The 18,783-nt window shown below is 43.3% G+C and overlaps 3 protein-coding genes across 3 annotated transcripts; 1 reads left to right on the top strand and 2 right to left on the bottom strand.

Annotated features, from left to right (window-relative positions):
* Positions 1-11,016: 11,016 nt before the first annotated feature.
* LOC128299630 (calcium-transporting ATPase type 2C member 1) lies at positions 11,017-18,383 on the top strand. Its single transcript, XM_053035644.1, has 8 exons — positions 11,017-11,276; positions 11,350-11,506; positions 11,573-11,840; positions 11,912-12,149; positions 12,701-13,516; positions 17,082-17,397; positions 17,471-17,921; positions 17,995-18,383. Exons 1-8 carry the CDS (start codon positions 11,066-11,068, stop codon positions 18,238-18,240), a joined length of 2,703 nt encoding a protein of 900 aa, XP_052891604.1. The 5' UTR covers positions 11,017-11,065; the 3' UTR covers positions 18,241-18,383.
* LOC128299633 (mantle protein-like) lies at positions 13,650-14,305 on the bottom strand. Its single transcript, XM_053035648.1, has 2 exons — positions 14,297-14,305; positions 13,650-14,216 (listed from the first exon to the last, which is right to left on the bottom strand). The coding sequence occupies exons 1-2, from the start codon at positions 14,303-14,305 to the stop codon at positions 13,650-13,652; spliced, it is 576 nt and encodes a 191-aa protein (XP_052891608.1).
* LOC128299632 (titin-like) lies at positions 16,069-16,794 on the bottom strand. The gene is made up of 2 exons (XM_053035646.1): positions 16,786-16,794; positions 16,069-16,704 (listed from the first exon to the last, which is right to left on the bottom strand). Exons 1-2 carry the CDS (start codon positions 16,792-16,794, stop codon positions 16,069-16,071), a joined length of 645 nt encoding a protein of 214 aa, XP_052891606.1.
* Positions 18,384-18,783: the final 400 nt, after the last annotated feature.

Here is an 18,783-nt window from a genome sequence, read left to right as displayed (position 1 = left end):
GTAATCCATCAGAATTTGGAAAGGCACCGTAAAGACAGCGTCACTCCGATCCACTATTACCTGCTAACGACGCACCTTTAAAAGCCCTGCAGCGTACACGGGATAAAAGGAAAACATTAAAGATACTGACGACGTCGGCAGAGCGTATGGTTGAAAGATATCAATCTCCTGCTCCTGGTTATGCCACGAACGAAAGGAGTGAGTTGCTAACCGATGGATAAATTCCCTTTTACCAGTGCCTTCTGGTTGTGGATTGCTGGTGCTGAGAGAATGCACCTCCAGCTTCTACAAAGCCGATAGACTTACCCGGGGGCAGGCACGGGATGTGTGTGGCCTTCGTTATAGAACTTTGCTTTATGTACATTTTCCGTAACTATCATGTTACTTCGAGCCGGTGTACTGAAGAGTCACCGGACGTTGAAGATTGCCCGATGGGTAAATTTCTTCATCAACTTCAAAAGATCATCATTCAGCCAATAAATCTCGAGGCTGCAGATTATATCGGGTTTTTGGTCCCAGACCGCCAAAGAACTCGGTAGTAAAACACTCAATACAGAGGTTTTTGTGGGGTACCCCGAAAGCTTGTCAGGTCAGGCGCTCTGCTTCCCGGCTGCAAACCTAACATTGAGGTTTAGACTTAGAAACCCCTACTGGAGTACTCTCTCTCTCTCTCTCTCTCTCTCTCTCTCTCTCTCTGGAGTACCTAAAGTTGATTGAGATATTTTGCCAACAATTTGAAATGTTCGAAATTTTCTTCCAGCACTACGGTTCCGTCTCGGAACGATGGTGAAAATGGTTCGCAAGGACAATTCAACCGCGACGATGTGAAAATGTTCAACCTTCCCAAAAAGCAAACCTGCACCATTCTGGCCGTTTAGACGGTGGGCGGTAAAGGGGAGAAGAAAGGGAAGCAAATTTTTCACCCACCGGAACTTTAATTAAAATATCTTTTGCCTACCGTTTTTGGGGCCGCCATCGGATGGCTGGCCAGCGGTGGAGGATCCTTCCGATTCGGTACGGGTTTCCTGTGATATTATCTTTTCACTAACATCCTCACGCTTCTATTCTACACTACCAGGCACACTCACTCTGCAACACAAGTTTCAAATGCCACTCTCAGATACGTGTACCATTTCCATTTGCGACTCGAATGTGGACGACTGTTCGCGAATAGTTCACATGATATGTGTAGGATTGCAAAATAAACCCTCGGGACATTCGCATTCCGGCTTTTTTTTTTTTGTGTGCGCTATACTTATGGCAATCCCCACCTACGGGAGCTTTAGTACAATTCCAGCTCCTGACCTAGGTACTACAAACTAATGCGCCGGCGGAAGTCGTACACTCATATTTCGGCAAGATTATCTAGCGGAAAAAGCATCACGGGAGTTTTTTTCCCCACCGACCCATCCGAGTGAAAGTCGCCACGCTCTGTTTTCCTTCCGCTCTTTGTCGCTGTGTCGCTTGTGTTGGATTCTCTTTGGAGCACACCACGGTGCCGCGAAGCGCCGTAATTTTGCGCGAGTGTGGAGTGCCTTTATCGACTTACCGTGCTTCGTTTGCGTTGTAAATCGTGTGTGAAATTATGATAGCAATGAAAATGTAATGCTGAAAAGCTGGGCAGAATTTGTGCATGTAGAGTAAATTAAACATTCAACCTAAAGTTGTTTATGACACATGATATGGTGCAGAAGACATACAGCTATAAGCTTTTTAGCTATGTATTAACGATTACTTAAACGAGTTTAAAAAGTTAGAGAAGAAGAGATTTAAAACATGTTATACAACATTACTAAATTGTAGCCTGATGTAAGCAACACTTTGCAATTGTTAAGTAAATCCGAAAGAGGGCGCTGATGCAAGACAATCTTTTCCTATCGATCTTAGTACAAAAATGTTATAGTAAATACAGCAAACTTTCTGTTATGTTGTGCAAGATGTGTGCTAATGTTTTCGTGATTAAATTGGACAAAGAAAATATTCAACATTTATTTCACACACTTCCGACAAATATGGCCAAACAATCCGATAGAGGGCCTATGCTTTAAGATAAGCCTATGCTAGTGAGTTACCGAAGTGAGCAAATATGATGATGTAAACAATAATATATTGTATAGATAATTAAAACAACCATTTCGACAACTACACAAAATTGAGTTGAATGCAAAATTAAACCCAAAGTAAGTGTTTAAAGCATTAAAGCAAGATACTTTCTTATCATAATGATTATAACTGCCAGGATTAGTATTACTTTATTAAAAATATTTTAACTACCATCAACCATTACTAAGAGTGCTCGGTTTAGTTCGGAATCGTACCCGTTTAAACTGGGTCGAAGAGTTCACGACATTACAATTTGCGCGTTTGAATTTTGCATTCATGCTGCTTAAACTGGAATGAACTCACAAAAGTGCATTTGCAATCATCAACCAATTTTCTTGCCCCTGTAGGAACCCTTGCAGAGTTTCATTTAATTTAGTAACCACAACTGCAATTACTACACTTTCATTACTGTCGCTTCGTCGCTACAGGGTGAGATCAAGTTTGCTGGAACTGGAAGTCGGTAACATTCGCTTAATCTATATTGCCATTTTTTTTTTGCTACATTTTCCCGCTCGTTCCCTTCAGACTGGTTTTTATTACATTTTCATTTTTTTACGCCTTATCCATTATACGTACCATTTAAAGCTTAGTTTTCTGTGCTTTTGGGTATTTTTTTGTGCTGTTGTTGTTTCTGTTCACTTCGGGCAAATTTAATCCTTTATCTCGCGTTTCTTGAAGCTAGTGGCTTTCTGCCCGCGGTGCCTTGACGCCATTAGCACAAGCAGCGGTTAACGAGCTGGCAAACAGTCCTTACTGCCATGAAACAATACCATCACCAACAATGCAGGGTGGTGATGGTAGAAGCACGTAAAAAAACGTCTTCCGTCTGCAAACGATGTAAAAACAAGCGCAAGACATCCATCAGCTTGGGATCAGCTGCTAGGGGAAATTTTCTTTCCGCGCTGGTTCACAGCATCAGAAGAGTTAAGGGAGAGAAAGGTGCATTTGCGCAAGGACAGCTTTTCATTTGCAGATGTAGTGTGAGCGTTGAATGATGGATGGAAACGCAAAACGTGTGGAAATAAATGGTGCTAAAGCTTAATTTGTGTATAAATAATTTGTCTTGGCAGTTTTGAATGTATTTTTGCCCTCTTTTAGCGCCCCCGAAGTATCTGATCTTATTATTTTAATTACACTTTAAACAACAACATCATCAAAACTAAGTATAAAATAGGATTCAATTGTTACCCACCCAACAAACACCCACTTCTTTGTTAAACTTTCCACTGAAAGTTGTTTTGTCCTATTTTATTTTATATTTTCTAAATACATTTAACCTCATCATCAGCAACTCTATTGTTTCTGGTATCCGACAAAGCGTAATAGGAGAAAATCATCATCCGTACCATTATGGACGGGCCACAACAAAAGAAGCCATCCCTAATGGCAGAAAACAAGCGCCTGAAGATATGCAACAGGACGTGACGTTGCGGCAAAAGGGGGAAGGGGCAGAAATGTTTATTGGTGCTCAGACAGAATGATTAAACGGATCCCGTGGTACGATATCATTCAAATCATTTTTCACACAAACCAAACCAACAGCAAAAAAAAAAGTAGCAAAACTTACTGTGGAACTGATTGTTGCAAAAAAAAAAGAGAAAACGAAGCAAACAAGGATGGAAAAATCTTCGAGCAAGTAAAAAAGCCAGTAGCATTAACAATGTTTATTTGCTCGTGAAAAGCTATCCATCCCGCAGGAAACGTCGCAAAGAAAAACTTCCAACCGCTGCAGGAAAGCTGCACAGCAAAGCAGCCCGGAATCGAAAACATAAATTGGATTTGCGCTTTTTCATGTCACTGTTTCGGTGTGTGAGAAAGGGAGAAAACTTGAGAGAGAAAGTGAGACAGAGCGAGACCCAAACACACAAGAAAGTAAACTTAACAACCAAAAAAGCAAAACAAAAAGTTGCTAAAACAATTCTTCCACCCTTGGTGAAAGCAATTCCGCCTTTAACAAGGATGTATCCATGTTGTATTTTTTTTTTGTGTACTTGTTTTTTTGTTGTTGTCAGTGGAAGTAACTCTCTTCAACACACGGTTGAAACAAGATGTTGCACGGTTGCAGACTTTAATGTGTTGGTTTTCTTTATCACCTTCACCAATTGTTTGTTCATCTGCAAATCCTTTCCATAGCTGCTTAGCATCACTATGTCCAGTTTCCGAAAAATGTTGTCGGCGGGTATTCAAAAAGCTTGCTTTCCTTATTTTTCACTCTTTTTTCGCTTTGCAACATCGGAAATGCAACCGAAAATCCAATATCTCTTCGTGTTTAAACAGCATAAAGGGAGTTGTGGTGTGGAAATAGCTTGGGCCTACTCTACTCTCCTTCTCGGGAAAGCATAATTGTGTCCATCTTCCCTTTTTTTGTCATCTAGTTGAGCCTTTCTATACTACATCGGATCTGGATTTAATTTTCTTACTCTGCTCGCAACAAAACGCGCACACATAATGTATCACACAAATTAATTTCAAGGCTGCTTGTTGCTCGGTATTACTGCGTCGGTAATTTATGATAATTGCGTGACTTTTGCGTTTTCGATTCTGTCTGCTAGCGGACGTGTTTCAGGGAAGATTCACTTAATTTTATCTTTACAACTGTCGTTACTTCATTTAAAGTTTGTCCTTACTAAAGTAGGGCTCTTTAAAAAGGAAAATAATTTATACTGCGTTGTTTAGTAATAAGATAGGATTATTAAAAAAAAGTTCAATTTAGGTTATTAATTTATGTTGATTTTATGCTAGAGCGGCTTCATCCCGGACAGTTCATATTTTAAGCCTGGCCGAATTTACATTCAAATCATCTAATCTTGTCTCTCCATTCCTGTTGGAGGCAACACTGTTGTTGTGCCACTCGCAAAAATGTTCTCAACACGATGGTGAAGTTTGCATAGGACCACAATCAAATAGAGGATGCGAAAAGCAGTCCTCGAAACCGACCGGAACACCGAAGCATACCGCGGATCCATCCGGTACACAAATGAGTCGGAAAAGTAGCGCCAACCCACCAGACAGGTCCCACGCAACGCAACACAACCACACGCCAGTGAAAAAAAGGAGGTTGAAAATGAACGGGAAAACAACTGCGGTCACACCTATTTTGTCGACCGGCCGGCAAGATAAAACTTTGTCCTTTTTCGGTGCGAGAGATTGTCCGCCAACCATCCGGGACCGACACCGTTAACGGGTGAGAATTGTTTTCCCGTGACCACTTAAGCTAGCGAAACCGCTCCTCTGCGAGCTTCCTCGTACGATAACGGTGGCAATAGTGTCGATGTGGTAGGGTGAACCAAAAATGAGGGAAACACTCGGAAGCGAACGCAAACAACCCGCTGGAAAACGGGTTTTGGGGGAGAGCAAGAAAAACCGTGTGTTTGCGAAAGATGTTTGCGTGAGTCGCCCTGTGCCGTAATTAAAGGGGGTGGCGGAAAGAGGGACCCGTTTCGGTTGGACGGTCGTTGAAGTTTTGCACCCTGTGCACCGGGCAGGAACGTATCGTTTGCTCCGATCTGCAAATCCCATTGCGACCCCGGTTCCATAGTGTGACTGGTAGTATAAGTCCTTGACCGCAAACGTGCGAACGGATTTATGTATGACGCCCGATTCCAGGAGCAACAACGTGCGCAGAATGTTATCAACAGTTTCTTCGCTCTGCTTTTTTATACTTGATTGTAATAAATACCTTAAAGTTAATATAATTGCTTAACGTATTTTTAAATTAGTTAGTATACCAACTGACCGTTTACCAACAGATGGCGCCACTATGAGCTGTATGCTTTATTTTGACAGATTAAAAATGTTAAAATAATGAATAATTCTTATTGTTTATTACATGTTATTGTGATTGAAGCATTTAAAAATATTACCAACTATTATTACGACCTACAGTCAATGGAATTATTAATCCAAACAAAATAAAATAACTATAAAAGTGGCTTGAATTAGTATTGAGTAAATCTGGCTCACATTCATGCATCTGAATGAGCTAGTCAGAATTTTTATCCAGGAGATTCATGAATCCCTATCTTCGTTGAATCATCAAAGATTCTCGAATCGACGGGGATTCAAGAGACTCTGTGCGGATTCATATTTGTTCTGTAGATTAATATGAATGAATACTCTAACAAGCTTGGCACAGTTTATCCAATTGAGAAGGGATTTAATTTTCCGTGCGATTAAATCGGATTTAAAGCTAATTTTACAACCACCTCCCCCGCCAACAAATCCGCAATGTCACGAATCCTTAGTCCAATTGGCATGATCGGCGAAGTTCTTCGTACCAGATCCCTTCAGCTGTGCCCGTCTGCGACCGGATGCGACTGGTAACTGGTAATTTGTCATTTATCATTCCGCTAGTTTTGTGTGCTGTTTTCAAATTTGCTGAGTGAGTGTGCGCCTGAAGTTTATACGATTTTTATGCGCTCTTCTTTTGTTGTCAGGCGCAACCATGGATGCCATAAATTGCGCGTCGTCTCTACAGAGGATTTTAGTGCATCTGCACCTGTTGAAGAAGCACTGCACAAGTTTTATTTATAGAATAACTTTAACACATCGTTCTCACATTTTTTATGTTTACGTGAATAGTAAAATTCTACCCACCGCTACAACGGAGCACACGGTTCCATCGCGATTCGCCCCAATGAATTCCCTTTCTTCTAATTGCTGGGCAAATATGAACCGGACCACTTCTCGGCGCCGACCCGGTGGGAAAAATTTATCTCATAGCCCACCCCGGTACCGCCTTCCGGGGATGTTTTGCAGAAACTTGTCCAGCCCGAAAACTGTTCACCTCACACGGGGCGGACACAGTTGAGTTTATCAATTATGCAAACGAACTAACAAGAATGGAATGGCATGGAAAGAAACTGCAGCACAACAACAATCAGGCCAAAATTTTCACACCAACACCTTCGGGTCATGACGTACTCGGGGATGCGCCCTCACGTCCATTACCGTCCACGGGGAAAGTTCATCATGGAATCCTGGTCACGTCACCAGAAAGCACTGCAGTGGAGCAGCTTTAATTCATTTGCTCGCCAACCGCCTTCTGGTACTGGTTTCAAAAGTTTCACCCTCTTAAAATAAGGATGCTGTTGTGTTCGTTCAGCTGGAAAAGCTGAGGGCACTTGGTGAAAATGAAGAACTTCTCACCGTGGCGTAACGTCGCCGAGCGGGTCGCTTTGGTCGACTTCCTGTGCAAAGTTATGCTTTAGGTTTCGGGTAAAATTATTCTCCATCATCGCAAAAATATAGCTCTCCTTGCCAGGAAATCTATTTCCATTCCTTCCTAAGCCACTGGCACGATTGGCACGATTGCCGCCAGTCCGCTTTCAGGTCGGTCCGGTTACTTTTATTACTAACCTTGCTAGTACACTTACACACTAACTAAGAGTGTACCTCTTTCGGATGCTATTTGTCTCCTTCGCACCGGCATTAAACTGGTGGGTAAAGTTCAGTACTCTTTCAACTTCAATTTTGCTCCGGTCCGTACGTATCTCTAATCCCTCCCGGCTCTTCTCCCTCTCCGTCACCCATATAATGCAAAGGATTCTTTTGTGTCCTGGCGCCACTCTGTGTGTGGCCGCTCTAGCAATTCATTAGCTTCCCTCTGCTCGGTAGTGGAAAAAGCATCGTTATCGCTTCCGATGCCATGAGAACAGGTTGTGAGCGTTATGCGGGCACTGTGGAAATCTATGGAAACGTACACAACACAACTGCACGGTCGCGCGCGCCGTTGTGCTCGCCCCAAAAGCGAGCAGTCCCGACGATATGAAAAGCATGATGGCGAGGATTAAATTATAAAAATTTCATTACCTCAGCCACCACTAGCCCCGAGTGAGTGTGGGCCTCAGCCTGCGAGGCCCGATCCCATGGCTAGTGTGGTTAGTGTTGTGTGCTTTTATTTTCCGCGGAAAAACAAGATTATCGGTTTGAAAAATTAAAGAAAATAAAAACAACCCACACAAATATTCCGCGGCAACGAAACCTGACGGTAGATCGTGGCTTTTTTGCGTCCGCTTAAAGAATGGCCAGAAAGAAGAATTGATAATTTTTTTTCCAGTGTGAAATATGCCACAAAAGGGAAGCCTGTTGATGCAATTGCCACTGAAGCTGTGACAATGGAGGCGCCTGGTAGTTCGATCGTGATTGGAAAATGGGCATCCATCTACCAGTGGCGCTAGTGTGCTTACAAATCCGCAATCCGCATTACGCTGTGGTCCATGGCGAAAGATGTAAAGCGAAGTGCAAAACTAAAACAAAGCGTGCGGCAAGAGGGCTCACCTCAACGTTCGGGTTTTTATTTCAATCTAGGTGCTCAAGCTTCCACTTGGGAAATCTTACCGTACCCCTGGGAACAGGTATGCAAATTGAACATTACTTTGTGGAACGGCTCCTGTGGAAGGGGGTCACAGTTGGGCCCGTGCGTTCGACACGCGACGACGGGTGATGGATGGAAACGATTTCATAACGCCATTATTCGATTACCGATTGCGGCAAAAGAACGTTTGTGAAGTGTGAAAGCATGCAAATTAATTCGTCTTATTCGAACGAGGTACTCGATTGAACTATCAAGAACCGAAACCATGCTGACCGCTTTACGGAACAAAAATGAAACTTTTTTTCATGTTGTTCAGATATATGTTAAGAAAGAAAATCAATTATTGTTTCTAATTATTTAAAGTAAACTTTTAAAGTAAACTTAATTCAAGAACAAAACAATGCTCCCACATTTGTTGCAAGTCTTCTGCTCTCTAATTAAGGAAGGGTTCCCTTCCAACGCGCTTAGCATTTAATCCATCAAGCAAGGTACATCCTGCTGCTTTACGGCAGTAGTAATTGGACACATTTATATAATTTCTATCTCCACCGCCATGTTTAACCTGCTCAACTGCGAAAGGAATTAAACTCCTTGCGTAGGAATGGTACCTCTCATTAGCAACAGTCGGGGCACGCAGCCCGAGCTCCGAGTGTACCAACCACCTTAACGACGTGGGCCAATTTATGTTTTCTTTGAATCCTTAAGCTCCTGCCGTGTGCGAATGACGTACTGTGTTACAGCAGCTTCTGCTCATCGTTGCCGTCATTTGTATCTTCACGCACACCCGGTACGGTGAAGCGAATGTATCGGGCATTCATTAAAGACAAAGCAAACATTCGTGTAGCGGCCACACAAGCGGCCATATAAAGCTTGGCCCCACATACGAAAGGAAACTATTTGTTTTTGGGCAATAAATATTAAATTAAATTTCCAATATATGACAAAACTTGGCTACGGTACTGTTTGAAGGAAGTTATTATATTTTACTTCATCCCGTTGACAAAAACGTATCTAATTTTCATAATGGATGCATAACAACCCGTCATATCGTGCTAACATAACGCATGCATTTGACTCATCCATCATCTTCGCTTCGCCGTGAGTGCGTTCGTTAGGATGCATATTTTACAGCAAATTGCAGTGCAGCTAAGTGTAATATATATCCTTCACCGCGGAGATGAGTTGAGGAAAACCATTCAGCAACATCGAATAAGGAACGGGAAAAAGAGGCAAAATTTGTCGCACACCTTTTACTGTGGAATGTATTTTATTAACTTCCTTCCCTGCAGCTACAGTTCTTTCCGCAGCACGCGCTTACACGGTGGTAGCGTCTGCTGAAACCGTCGAAAGATTGTTTTGCCCGCTCCTGCCCGGTACGAAAATATGCAAAATTTATCACTACCGTGACAGAACTGTGGAAGCAAGTAGAAACGTGTACGTGTGGTACCCATGGGGAGACAAAACAAGTCGTCGGTTCATGATCTTCCTCCCATGTGTAACATTGTACGCTGCAGATAGTGGTGAAAGTTTTGTGCAGAAAGTTTTTTTCGTCCCATGCAAGTTCGTAGGGTGAGTTGAGTGGAAACTCATATGGCTAGAAAGTTGAGTTCATAATTCGCCTAAGTGTACGGCAACAATCTTATCAAACTTGACAACGTATGAAGAAGTCTACAGCTGTGTTATTTATAGAAACACAGGTCTTTTTTTGCTACCTTCCAATCACTTCCCCTGACTTGAATGTTCCAGTACGAACTTTTAATTGCTTTTGATCAAAAGAATTCTTGCAAAGCTTTTATTCATCGTGGCAAGTTAGCTGAGGATGAGTGTGTCTTAGTTTAAGAAATATGTCTAAACATTATTTAAAACATTACAGATTTACATTGAACTGTTAAAAGAGGGCAACTTACGAAAATAAATCGTTGCCTTAAAGTATGCAATCCGCAGCCTAAAATCAACAGCTTAGCAGTAGATTTCGATTTCAAATTTACACAGCTAAAATATTTACATATTTGCGTATCTTTGTGACAGCAGCAACTGTTTCGTTAAGCAGTGATCGACGCTACAAAATGCCGGTAGGATTTGTGTTATTGTACCACAAACTGCAACAGATAACAATGGCTAAAACAAACAAAATTTCAGCTGCTTTTGTGTTTTCGACTTATCCTAAGAAGTCCCAAAAAGACCGAAATTAGTGTATTATAAATAAATATTATCCTCGATAAATTATGAAGCAATTGAACGAATCAATACTAACCAATAAAAAGAAATTATTTGGTAGATTGTTGCTATTTGCGTGTGTGTCCTCCGCTGTTTGATCTGGATTGATTGACTAAAGCTCTTAACATTCCACCTAACAGTGCTGTTCCACTGTGAGAGATCCCTGTTAACCCACGAATGGTTGAAATCGCTCAGTTTGTTGTGGTCGTTCCATTATTTTCCCCCAATTTGCCTTCTCCCGTCCAGCACGGTTTTTATGTTTAATATTCCTTTACTAATGCAGTATCAATCTCATAACGCACCATTTACTAATTCTATGCCATTGCATTTTCTGCTTCACAGAGCGGTGCTATAGACACCGGAGGCGGTGGTGGTGGTGGTGGTGGAGGCGGTGGAGATAACACAAACGACACGGACGCGGATAAGGAAATGCTCCTGTCGACGGCCGAATCATCGGCCTACTCGGCACAGGAGGTTGCTGCCCGGCTACGGGTCGATGTCCGAACCGGGCTACGATGGTCGGAGGCGAACAGTCGCTCCAAGATCGTCGGGTACAATGAACTGAACGCACTGGACGATGAGCCACCCTGGATGAAGTATGTACAGCAGTTTAAAAATCCACTGATCCTTCTTCTGCTGGGTAAGCTGAAATCATCACAGAACGGAAACAATGAGTTTATTTATGATTTTTCGTTGTCCCATTTGTTTTGCAGGTTCCGCCCTCGTGAGTGCCTGTATGAGACAGTTTGATGATGCAATCAGTATCACCATTGCGATCATTATCGTCGTAACGGTTGCGTTCATCCAAGAGTATCGCTCGGAGAAGAGTCTGGAGGAGCTCAAAAAGCTGGTCCCTCCCGAATGTCACTGGTGAGTATTCAGCAACACATGTTAATGCGCGCAAAATCTCAATGTCATTTCCCTTTAATTACTTAGCTTACGAGAAGGACGACTAGAAACGTTTCTGGCTAGAAATCTCGTACCAGGTGATATCGTCTATCTCAACGTAGGCGATCGCGTACCGGCCGATATTCGAATCTTCGAAGCGTTCGATCTGTCGATCGATGAGTCGAGCTTCACCGGCGAAACGGAACCGGCGCGCAAAAGCGTCGAGGTGGTGCTGAACGCCAACAACACCAAGAATCATGCCAGCATGAAGAACATTGCCTTCATGGGCACGCTAGTTAGGTGCGGTAATGGAAAGGTACGTCGCGCTTATCAAGGAAAGTATATCGCCGATGATATCAATAGCATTTCTGTTTCCATTCCACACAGGGTATCGTAGTTAGCACCGCCGAAAACAGCGAGTTCGGCGAAGTCTTTAAAATGATGCAAGCCGAGGAAGCGCCCAAAACGCCAATGCAAAAATCGATGGACATTCTCGGTGCCCAGCTAAGCTTCTACTCCTTTTGCATCATCGGCGCCATTATGCTGCTCGGCTGGATACAGGCCAAACCGTTGGTGGAAATGTTCACCATCAGCGTCAGCTTAGCCGTGGCCGCCATCCCGGAAGGTAAGTCCCGAAAGTGGAGCGCACGAGATTGCTTGCAGCATCGTGGTACACTCACGCGACAAGCATCACAATGTTCGCTTAACATCCCACACCAATATCGCTGCTATTTTGGCAAGTGATAAATGGTGCAAACGAATTACTGCTGACGTTCGCCAACTAGCGTCAAGGGTAGTAGAGCAGCGCATTAGTTATGGTCGTGTTTCTTTTACTCAAGTCCGCTTCCGGCATTACAATAAATCAAACCGGAAAAGGGAAATAGTTTCAATGTTACGCTCGAAGTGAAGTCGATGACTCATACACTATTTGTGTGCTTAATATTATCGAATAATTTTGGCAAGTTGCCAGATTACGGCTTGAAGTTCCGTTTTCTTTCGTGGGTGTTTATGGAAGAAACAAATTTTCTTACGAATTTTCTTTTGCCATCAAGTGATTTTTTCGCTCGACATTTTTTTATCGCCTGAGCACAAGCCAGCTCAACAATTCAAATAAAAGAAGTTTCCAAATCGCCTAAATGTATGCAATAGATTATTCAATTACGCTCTTCATTTCAGGTCTCCCAATTGTGGTGACTGTTACGCTAGCACTCGGAGTCATGCGCATGGCCAAACGTCATTGCATCGTCAAGAAACTGCCAACGGTCGAAACACTCGGCTGCGTTACCGTCATTTGCTCGGACAAAACCGGTACGATCACGAAGAACGAAATGACGGTCACCGTCATTATTACGTCCGACGGTTATATGGCCGACGTGACCGGCGCTGGGTACAATGACAATGGTGAAATTCACATCCGTGATTGCAACAGTATGGATAATGCGAAAACCAGTATCAACCAGCTGCTAGAAGCGGGCGTCGTTTGCAATAATGCGATCATCCAAAATGACACACTGCTCGGACAGCCGACCGAAGGTGCCCTGCTGGCGGCGGCTATGAAGAATGGTCAGTATTCGGCGGCGGACAATTTCCTGCGCATTCAAGAGTACCCGTTCAGCTCGGAACAGAAAATGATGGCCGTGAAGGCGGTGCCAAAGTACGCTAACACGAAGGAGGAGATCTTCTTTGTGAAGGGTGCGATCGAGATGGTGTTGCCCCAGTGTACAAAGTTCTGGTACGGTGGCCAGCCGATCGCTTTGAACAAACAGAACGAGGCAGAATTCTTACAGGAAGCGTACGAAATCGGTCGAAAAGGACTGCGGGTACTGGCCATTGCACGGGGCACATCGCTTCAGGATCTGGTATACCTAGGACTGGTGGGAATAACTGATCCACCGAGACCGCTCGTACGTGAATCGATCGAAATGCTGCGCTCGAGTGGAGTGCTGGTGAAGATGGTTACGGGAGACTCGCAGGAAACGGCCATGGCAATCGGTAAGTATTTGTTTTATAGGTTGAATAAGTTAGGTTTTCTTTTTATTGACATGAACAGAGTACATGAAGGGAACGAAGGATTTTGGGGAGTAAGAGACGAACCTCTCGTGGATTTGACTGACACCTGTTGGGCTTAACCCAGCAGTGTTTTAAGACCGTGCAAATGGGAGAACTTGTTGAACTTTGTTAGGTGTAGCTCATGCGCTTGAACCGGTACGGGCACATGGATCGGTACCTTCACGGGGTATGGTTCCGCCACAGGAAGATCCTTTACAATTACCTCCTCGACCGGAACTTCCTTGATCACCTTTACGACTTTGACATGTGGAATCTCCTTGATCACTGGCACCTCCCGTATAAGTTCCACCTCGCGCACTACCTCGACGGGCACTTCAACGCGTCGGTGCACGATCTTCTCAACCGGTACCTCTTTAACGACCTCCACATCACGGTACACGGTAATTTCGTTCACCACCGGTACCTCTTTGACGACTGGCACCTCCTTCACGTGGGTAACGACATGCTCTTCCGGTACCTCCTGGATGTACGGCACTTTCACCTCTTTAATGGTTGACACGCGCTTTTCGATGTGCTGAATCTCCGGGACCGGGATAGGTACCGCCACTGGTACTTCCACTTTGATCAACTTTGCCTGGGACAGTGACGCGTTCAGAACCGCCACCGTGGCGAGGAATAGAACCTGTAAAGGTAATTCAAGCGAGTTATTTAAATGTCTGCAAGCCTTCTATTGCAAGGCACAGTGTGCTGATGCTAACATACCAGTTTCATGATGTGTGCTATGAATCTCTCTAGCTAGCTGCTTACTTATGGGATGTGCCTTCGTCGGAAGTTAAACTGTTAATACGTTAGAGTACCTTCGAACAATCGCTTTTATACCTGTCCTTTTGCCAGCGTTTGGGAAGGGCAAAGGGTACAGTTCCCAAGGGTCGCTCTCTGGGTGTTATGTGATCGGTATGTGCAAAGGAATGTAATCCAGCAACCTTACTTAACCAAAGGTATGCAAACTTTCCGAATTGCTCAATTCGTTTTGTCATTCATTCTGTGTCTCTTGTTCATAATGATTATTTTTATTCTGATTTTTTCACAATAACATATTTGATTATTAAAGATTCCTGTTGTAATCACTTGTAGTGTTTACTGTTTTAGTCATGTTGCTAATATATATCGCGTGATAAAGCGTTACTCCCAATTGAGATAGTAGTTTAACATAAATGTAAAGGTCAAAATATTATACTCCTCTCTACGTCCTTAACTTCACATTGGAGACAGGCAACTGGATAAGTAAAATTATAAACCACTTCTAGGAAATATTATTCAAGATTTTGTTCATTTTGGACATCCGTTAAAATTTTGTTTCGCAACTTTTCCAGCTCAGTAGTGATCCACATGTATCACACCTACACCTCGCGAGTGTTAAGATCTTTTATCAGAGTTCTCACCACCAAAAACCTATGTAGTATCTATTCTCCTTGCTATGATAGAGTCAGTTCCTCGACTGATAGAGTTTTGTCAATTTTTTGCGGAATTCTCCTTTATCGTTTCCCTTATTCTTGATTGTTCGATGTGTCTACAGACGATTTCTTTCTATTTTCTCTTTGCATATCTTCGAGTACATTTCTCAATGAACGATCAAGTAAGATCAAGAGGATCAGCCTTTTGGGCGCTTAACGTACTTTTAAAAATTTGTTTTTGTCTTTCTTTAGTTAAAAGAAAGGGGGATCAAGCAAACATTTTGAAATAGATTCAATTTTAATTATCATAAATGAAACAAAGCACTGTTGTAAGAAATATTGCATTTATTTCGGTTACATTTAATTAGAGAACCGCTTAAGTACAGAACATTTTTGCCACACAATATAAATGTGAATATATATTACTATTGTTTCATTTGTAGTTGTCACAAATATGTCAAAAGTACAGATTATTTCAAGAAATTGTCTTCAGTAGCGTATATTGCGCTTCCAAATTCTACATTAAATCATCATTACCAATGATACGAAGGAGGACACCCTAATGCTACCCAAGTAATACAAACTGTTTAAAATGATTCGTATAATGCAAAAAAAACTTGAATTGTTATCTTTTGCTAGCACAAGTTCGTTACTGGAATGATTTTTTTCTTTCGAAATTTAGTGGCAGACATCGTAAGAAAAGTGTCAAAGTGTCCCAAAACTGGAACAATAAAACATCAATTTCGAACTAAAATATTTATTATTCAATTTGAGCAACAAAATTTTCCTGCTATCTCATACCACTCCAGAGATACAATTCACTCAAGGATTCAAAGTGATATTCATTACCCAACAGATATTCACATTAAAATCGTATTATAATTCAATAGCAATTTATAATAATTAAATAAATTTAATTATTATAATTTAATTTATCATATAAAATGCAGAAAATTAAAATGTTGTGTTAGTTTTATGCAGAAAAATAATACAACTGTTTTAATCGAGTTCAATAAATATCTTTATTCAAGCTTCTTGCCGCACCACAACTCTTAGACTTCACTCCATTAACCATCGCTCTTAATGTTTTACAATCTTCTTGAAAAATCCTACCGGATCGGGCAAATAGTTACCGGCCAAATTGTGAAACTTGTCCTTCAGCGAGGGTTCCTCCGCTTCTACCACAGCCACAACCGGTGCTACCGGTGCTGGGACGGTGTACGGTACCTGCACCTCTTCTGGTTCGTTGTACGGCACCGGGAATGGTTTCTTGTTGAACACGTACCGCTTGTACGGTACCTCACGGATCTCCTCCACCTCCTTGATCACCTCGATGTGCTTCTCGACCGGGATGTGCTTGATCTTCTCCACGTGCTTGATCACCTCGTACGGTACCTCCACCTTTTCGATGACCACCTTCTCGATTGGAACCTCGCGGATTACCTCTACCGGACGCTCGACGACGATCTCCTTCGTGACGGGCACGTGCTTCACGATCTCGACCTCCTTTTCCACCTCCACGTGCTTCTCGACGGGGACGCGCTTGATGACCGCTTCCGGTACATGCTTGATGATCTCGCCCTTGGTGCGTTCAATCTTCGGGATGCCGATCGGTACCTTCTTGATATGTGGCACCGGTACCAGCACCGGTACGTTGAGGTCGTGGGTGGCAATCGACACTTGGAGTAGCGCTGCCAGCGCGCAGAGTGCAAATAACTGAAAGAGGAAGGGTGGGAGTTACAGAATTAGCTTTGACTTGTTCCAACTTTGTGACTGTGGAAGGAGTGTTGTGCTTACAAGCTTCATCGTGTGTGTTCGGTTCGATGGGTGATATACGATTGTTGTGCTACCGTTCAGCAAACGTTCGCTTTTATAGAAATATGGGTTCGAGACCTCGTGGAATGTGCACCCAACTTTCTCTCCTTCCTTCTGACCTTTCATTAACTGGAATAACTGGGTGCACCCTGCGGGTTTTCCCTCAGTCCGTCGCAGTCTCTCGTGTTTTTCCAAATTTGTCTACAACCATTGATTCTCTTTTACGTCTTCCTTCTAACAACAAATATTTTAATAAAATCGTTTCCTTTTACTCGTAGCTTCTAAAATTGGATTAGACATCGTGCACATGCAGGCAATGTCTGGACATGATATCGACCAGATGAATGAGATGCAGCTGGAAAAGATCATCAACACAGTCAGCGTATTTTATCGAGTGACTCCCAAACACAAGCTGGCGATCGTGAAAGCACTCCAGCAGAATGGCCACATTGTGGGCATGACGGGTGATGGAGTTAACGATGGTGTGGCGCTCAAGCGCGCCGACATTGGTATTGCCATGGGCAAAAACGGTACCGATGTCTGTAAGGAAGCTGCCGACATGATCCTGGTCGATGACGATTTCCACACGATCATGTAAGTGTTAAACCACCGGCGAAAAAATGCCACCGATAATCCCATTAAAACGGGCTTTCTTTCCTGTTTACAGTGCTGCTATTGAGGAAGGCAAAGGTATCTTCTGGAATATTCGCAACTTTGTCCGCTTTCAGCTGAGTACCTCGATTGCGGCCCTTTCACTGATTGCGCTGTCCACGCTAATGGGCATCTCGAATCCGCTAAATGCGATGCAAATTCTGTGGATCAACATCATCATGGATGGGCCACCGGCACAGTCGCTCGGCGTGGAACCGGTGGATCAGGACGTGCTGAAGCAGAAGCCACGCAACGTGAAGCAGCCGATGATTTCGAAATCGCTCATCATCAATGTGTTGCTGTCGGCCGGCATTATCATTCTCGGTACGCTGTGGGTGTTTCAGCGCGAGATGGCCGACGGGACGGGCGTTACGAGCCGTGACACGACCATGACCTTTACCTGCTTTGTGCTGTTCGACATGTGGAACGCGCTTAGCTGCCGATCGCAGACAAAGAGTGTGTTTCAGGTGGGTTGCGCAGATGCTCATCGATGATTAATCGATAAGAAAAAATATTAAAATGTCTGCTCTTCGATTTTAGATCGGGCTCTTTACGAATCGGATGTTCCTGTTGGCGGTTGGGTTTTCGCTGCTCGGTCAGCTGCTGGTGATCTACTTCCCGCCGCTCCAGATGGTCTTCCAGACGGAAGCCCTCTCGGCAATGGATCTGCTCTTTCTCGTTTCGCTCACCTCGAGTGTGTTCATCGTGTCCGAGCTGAAGAAATGGTTCGAACGCACCATGGAACGACGAATGTACCGCAAGCGAACCGAACTCGATTTCGTATGACAAACGGCTCCCAAAGATGCTGGAAGATTGCACAAGGACTAAACGGTGAAAGAACCAACCGGTAAAGTAAAAACTGTAACCCGACCGAGCAAAAAAAAAGCGAGAGGAAGCGGAGTACCATCCGATGGACGTCAGCGAAGAAATGGCGACAAATTTCGGTTGCGATTGCGGCTGCTACTACCAACTTCAACAATAACAACAACAACAACATCTACCACCGAAGATAGTAACCAAAACGACGACAGCAACAGTAAACACGGAACGACGACGAATGACGACGATCGACAACAAATTTCGTAAGGCTACAAAGAGAACAACACGGAGTGTTTGTGACATTTTATTTCGAATCCTTTTTTCGGAACAAACTACTGTTGTAACAACAAGATAAACCCCCCCATTTTACCACTACTCATATGCCATACTGATAAGCACTCTGGACCTTTAAGCAGAATTATCTAATGAAATTGAAAAGAGAGGGCGAAGAGTCTCAACGATTAACGACGGAAAAGGGGTTTTGTTAATAGTGCTCAACAAAAGCTGAAC

The sequence above is a fragment of the Anopheles moucheti genome, chromosome 2 (assembly GCF_943734755.1).
Source record: "Anopheles moucheti chromosome 2, idAnoMoucSN_F20_07, whole genome shotgun sequence".
Taxonomy (NCBI): Eukaryota; Metazoa; Arthropoda; class Insecta; order Diptera; family Culicidae; genus Anopheles; species Anopheles moucheti.
Note: the sequence above shows the minus strand (reverse complement) of the source record. Positions and strands in the feature narration are given on the sequence as shown.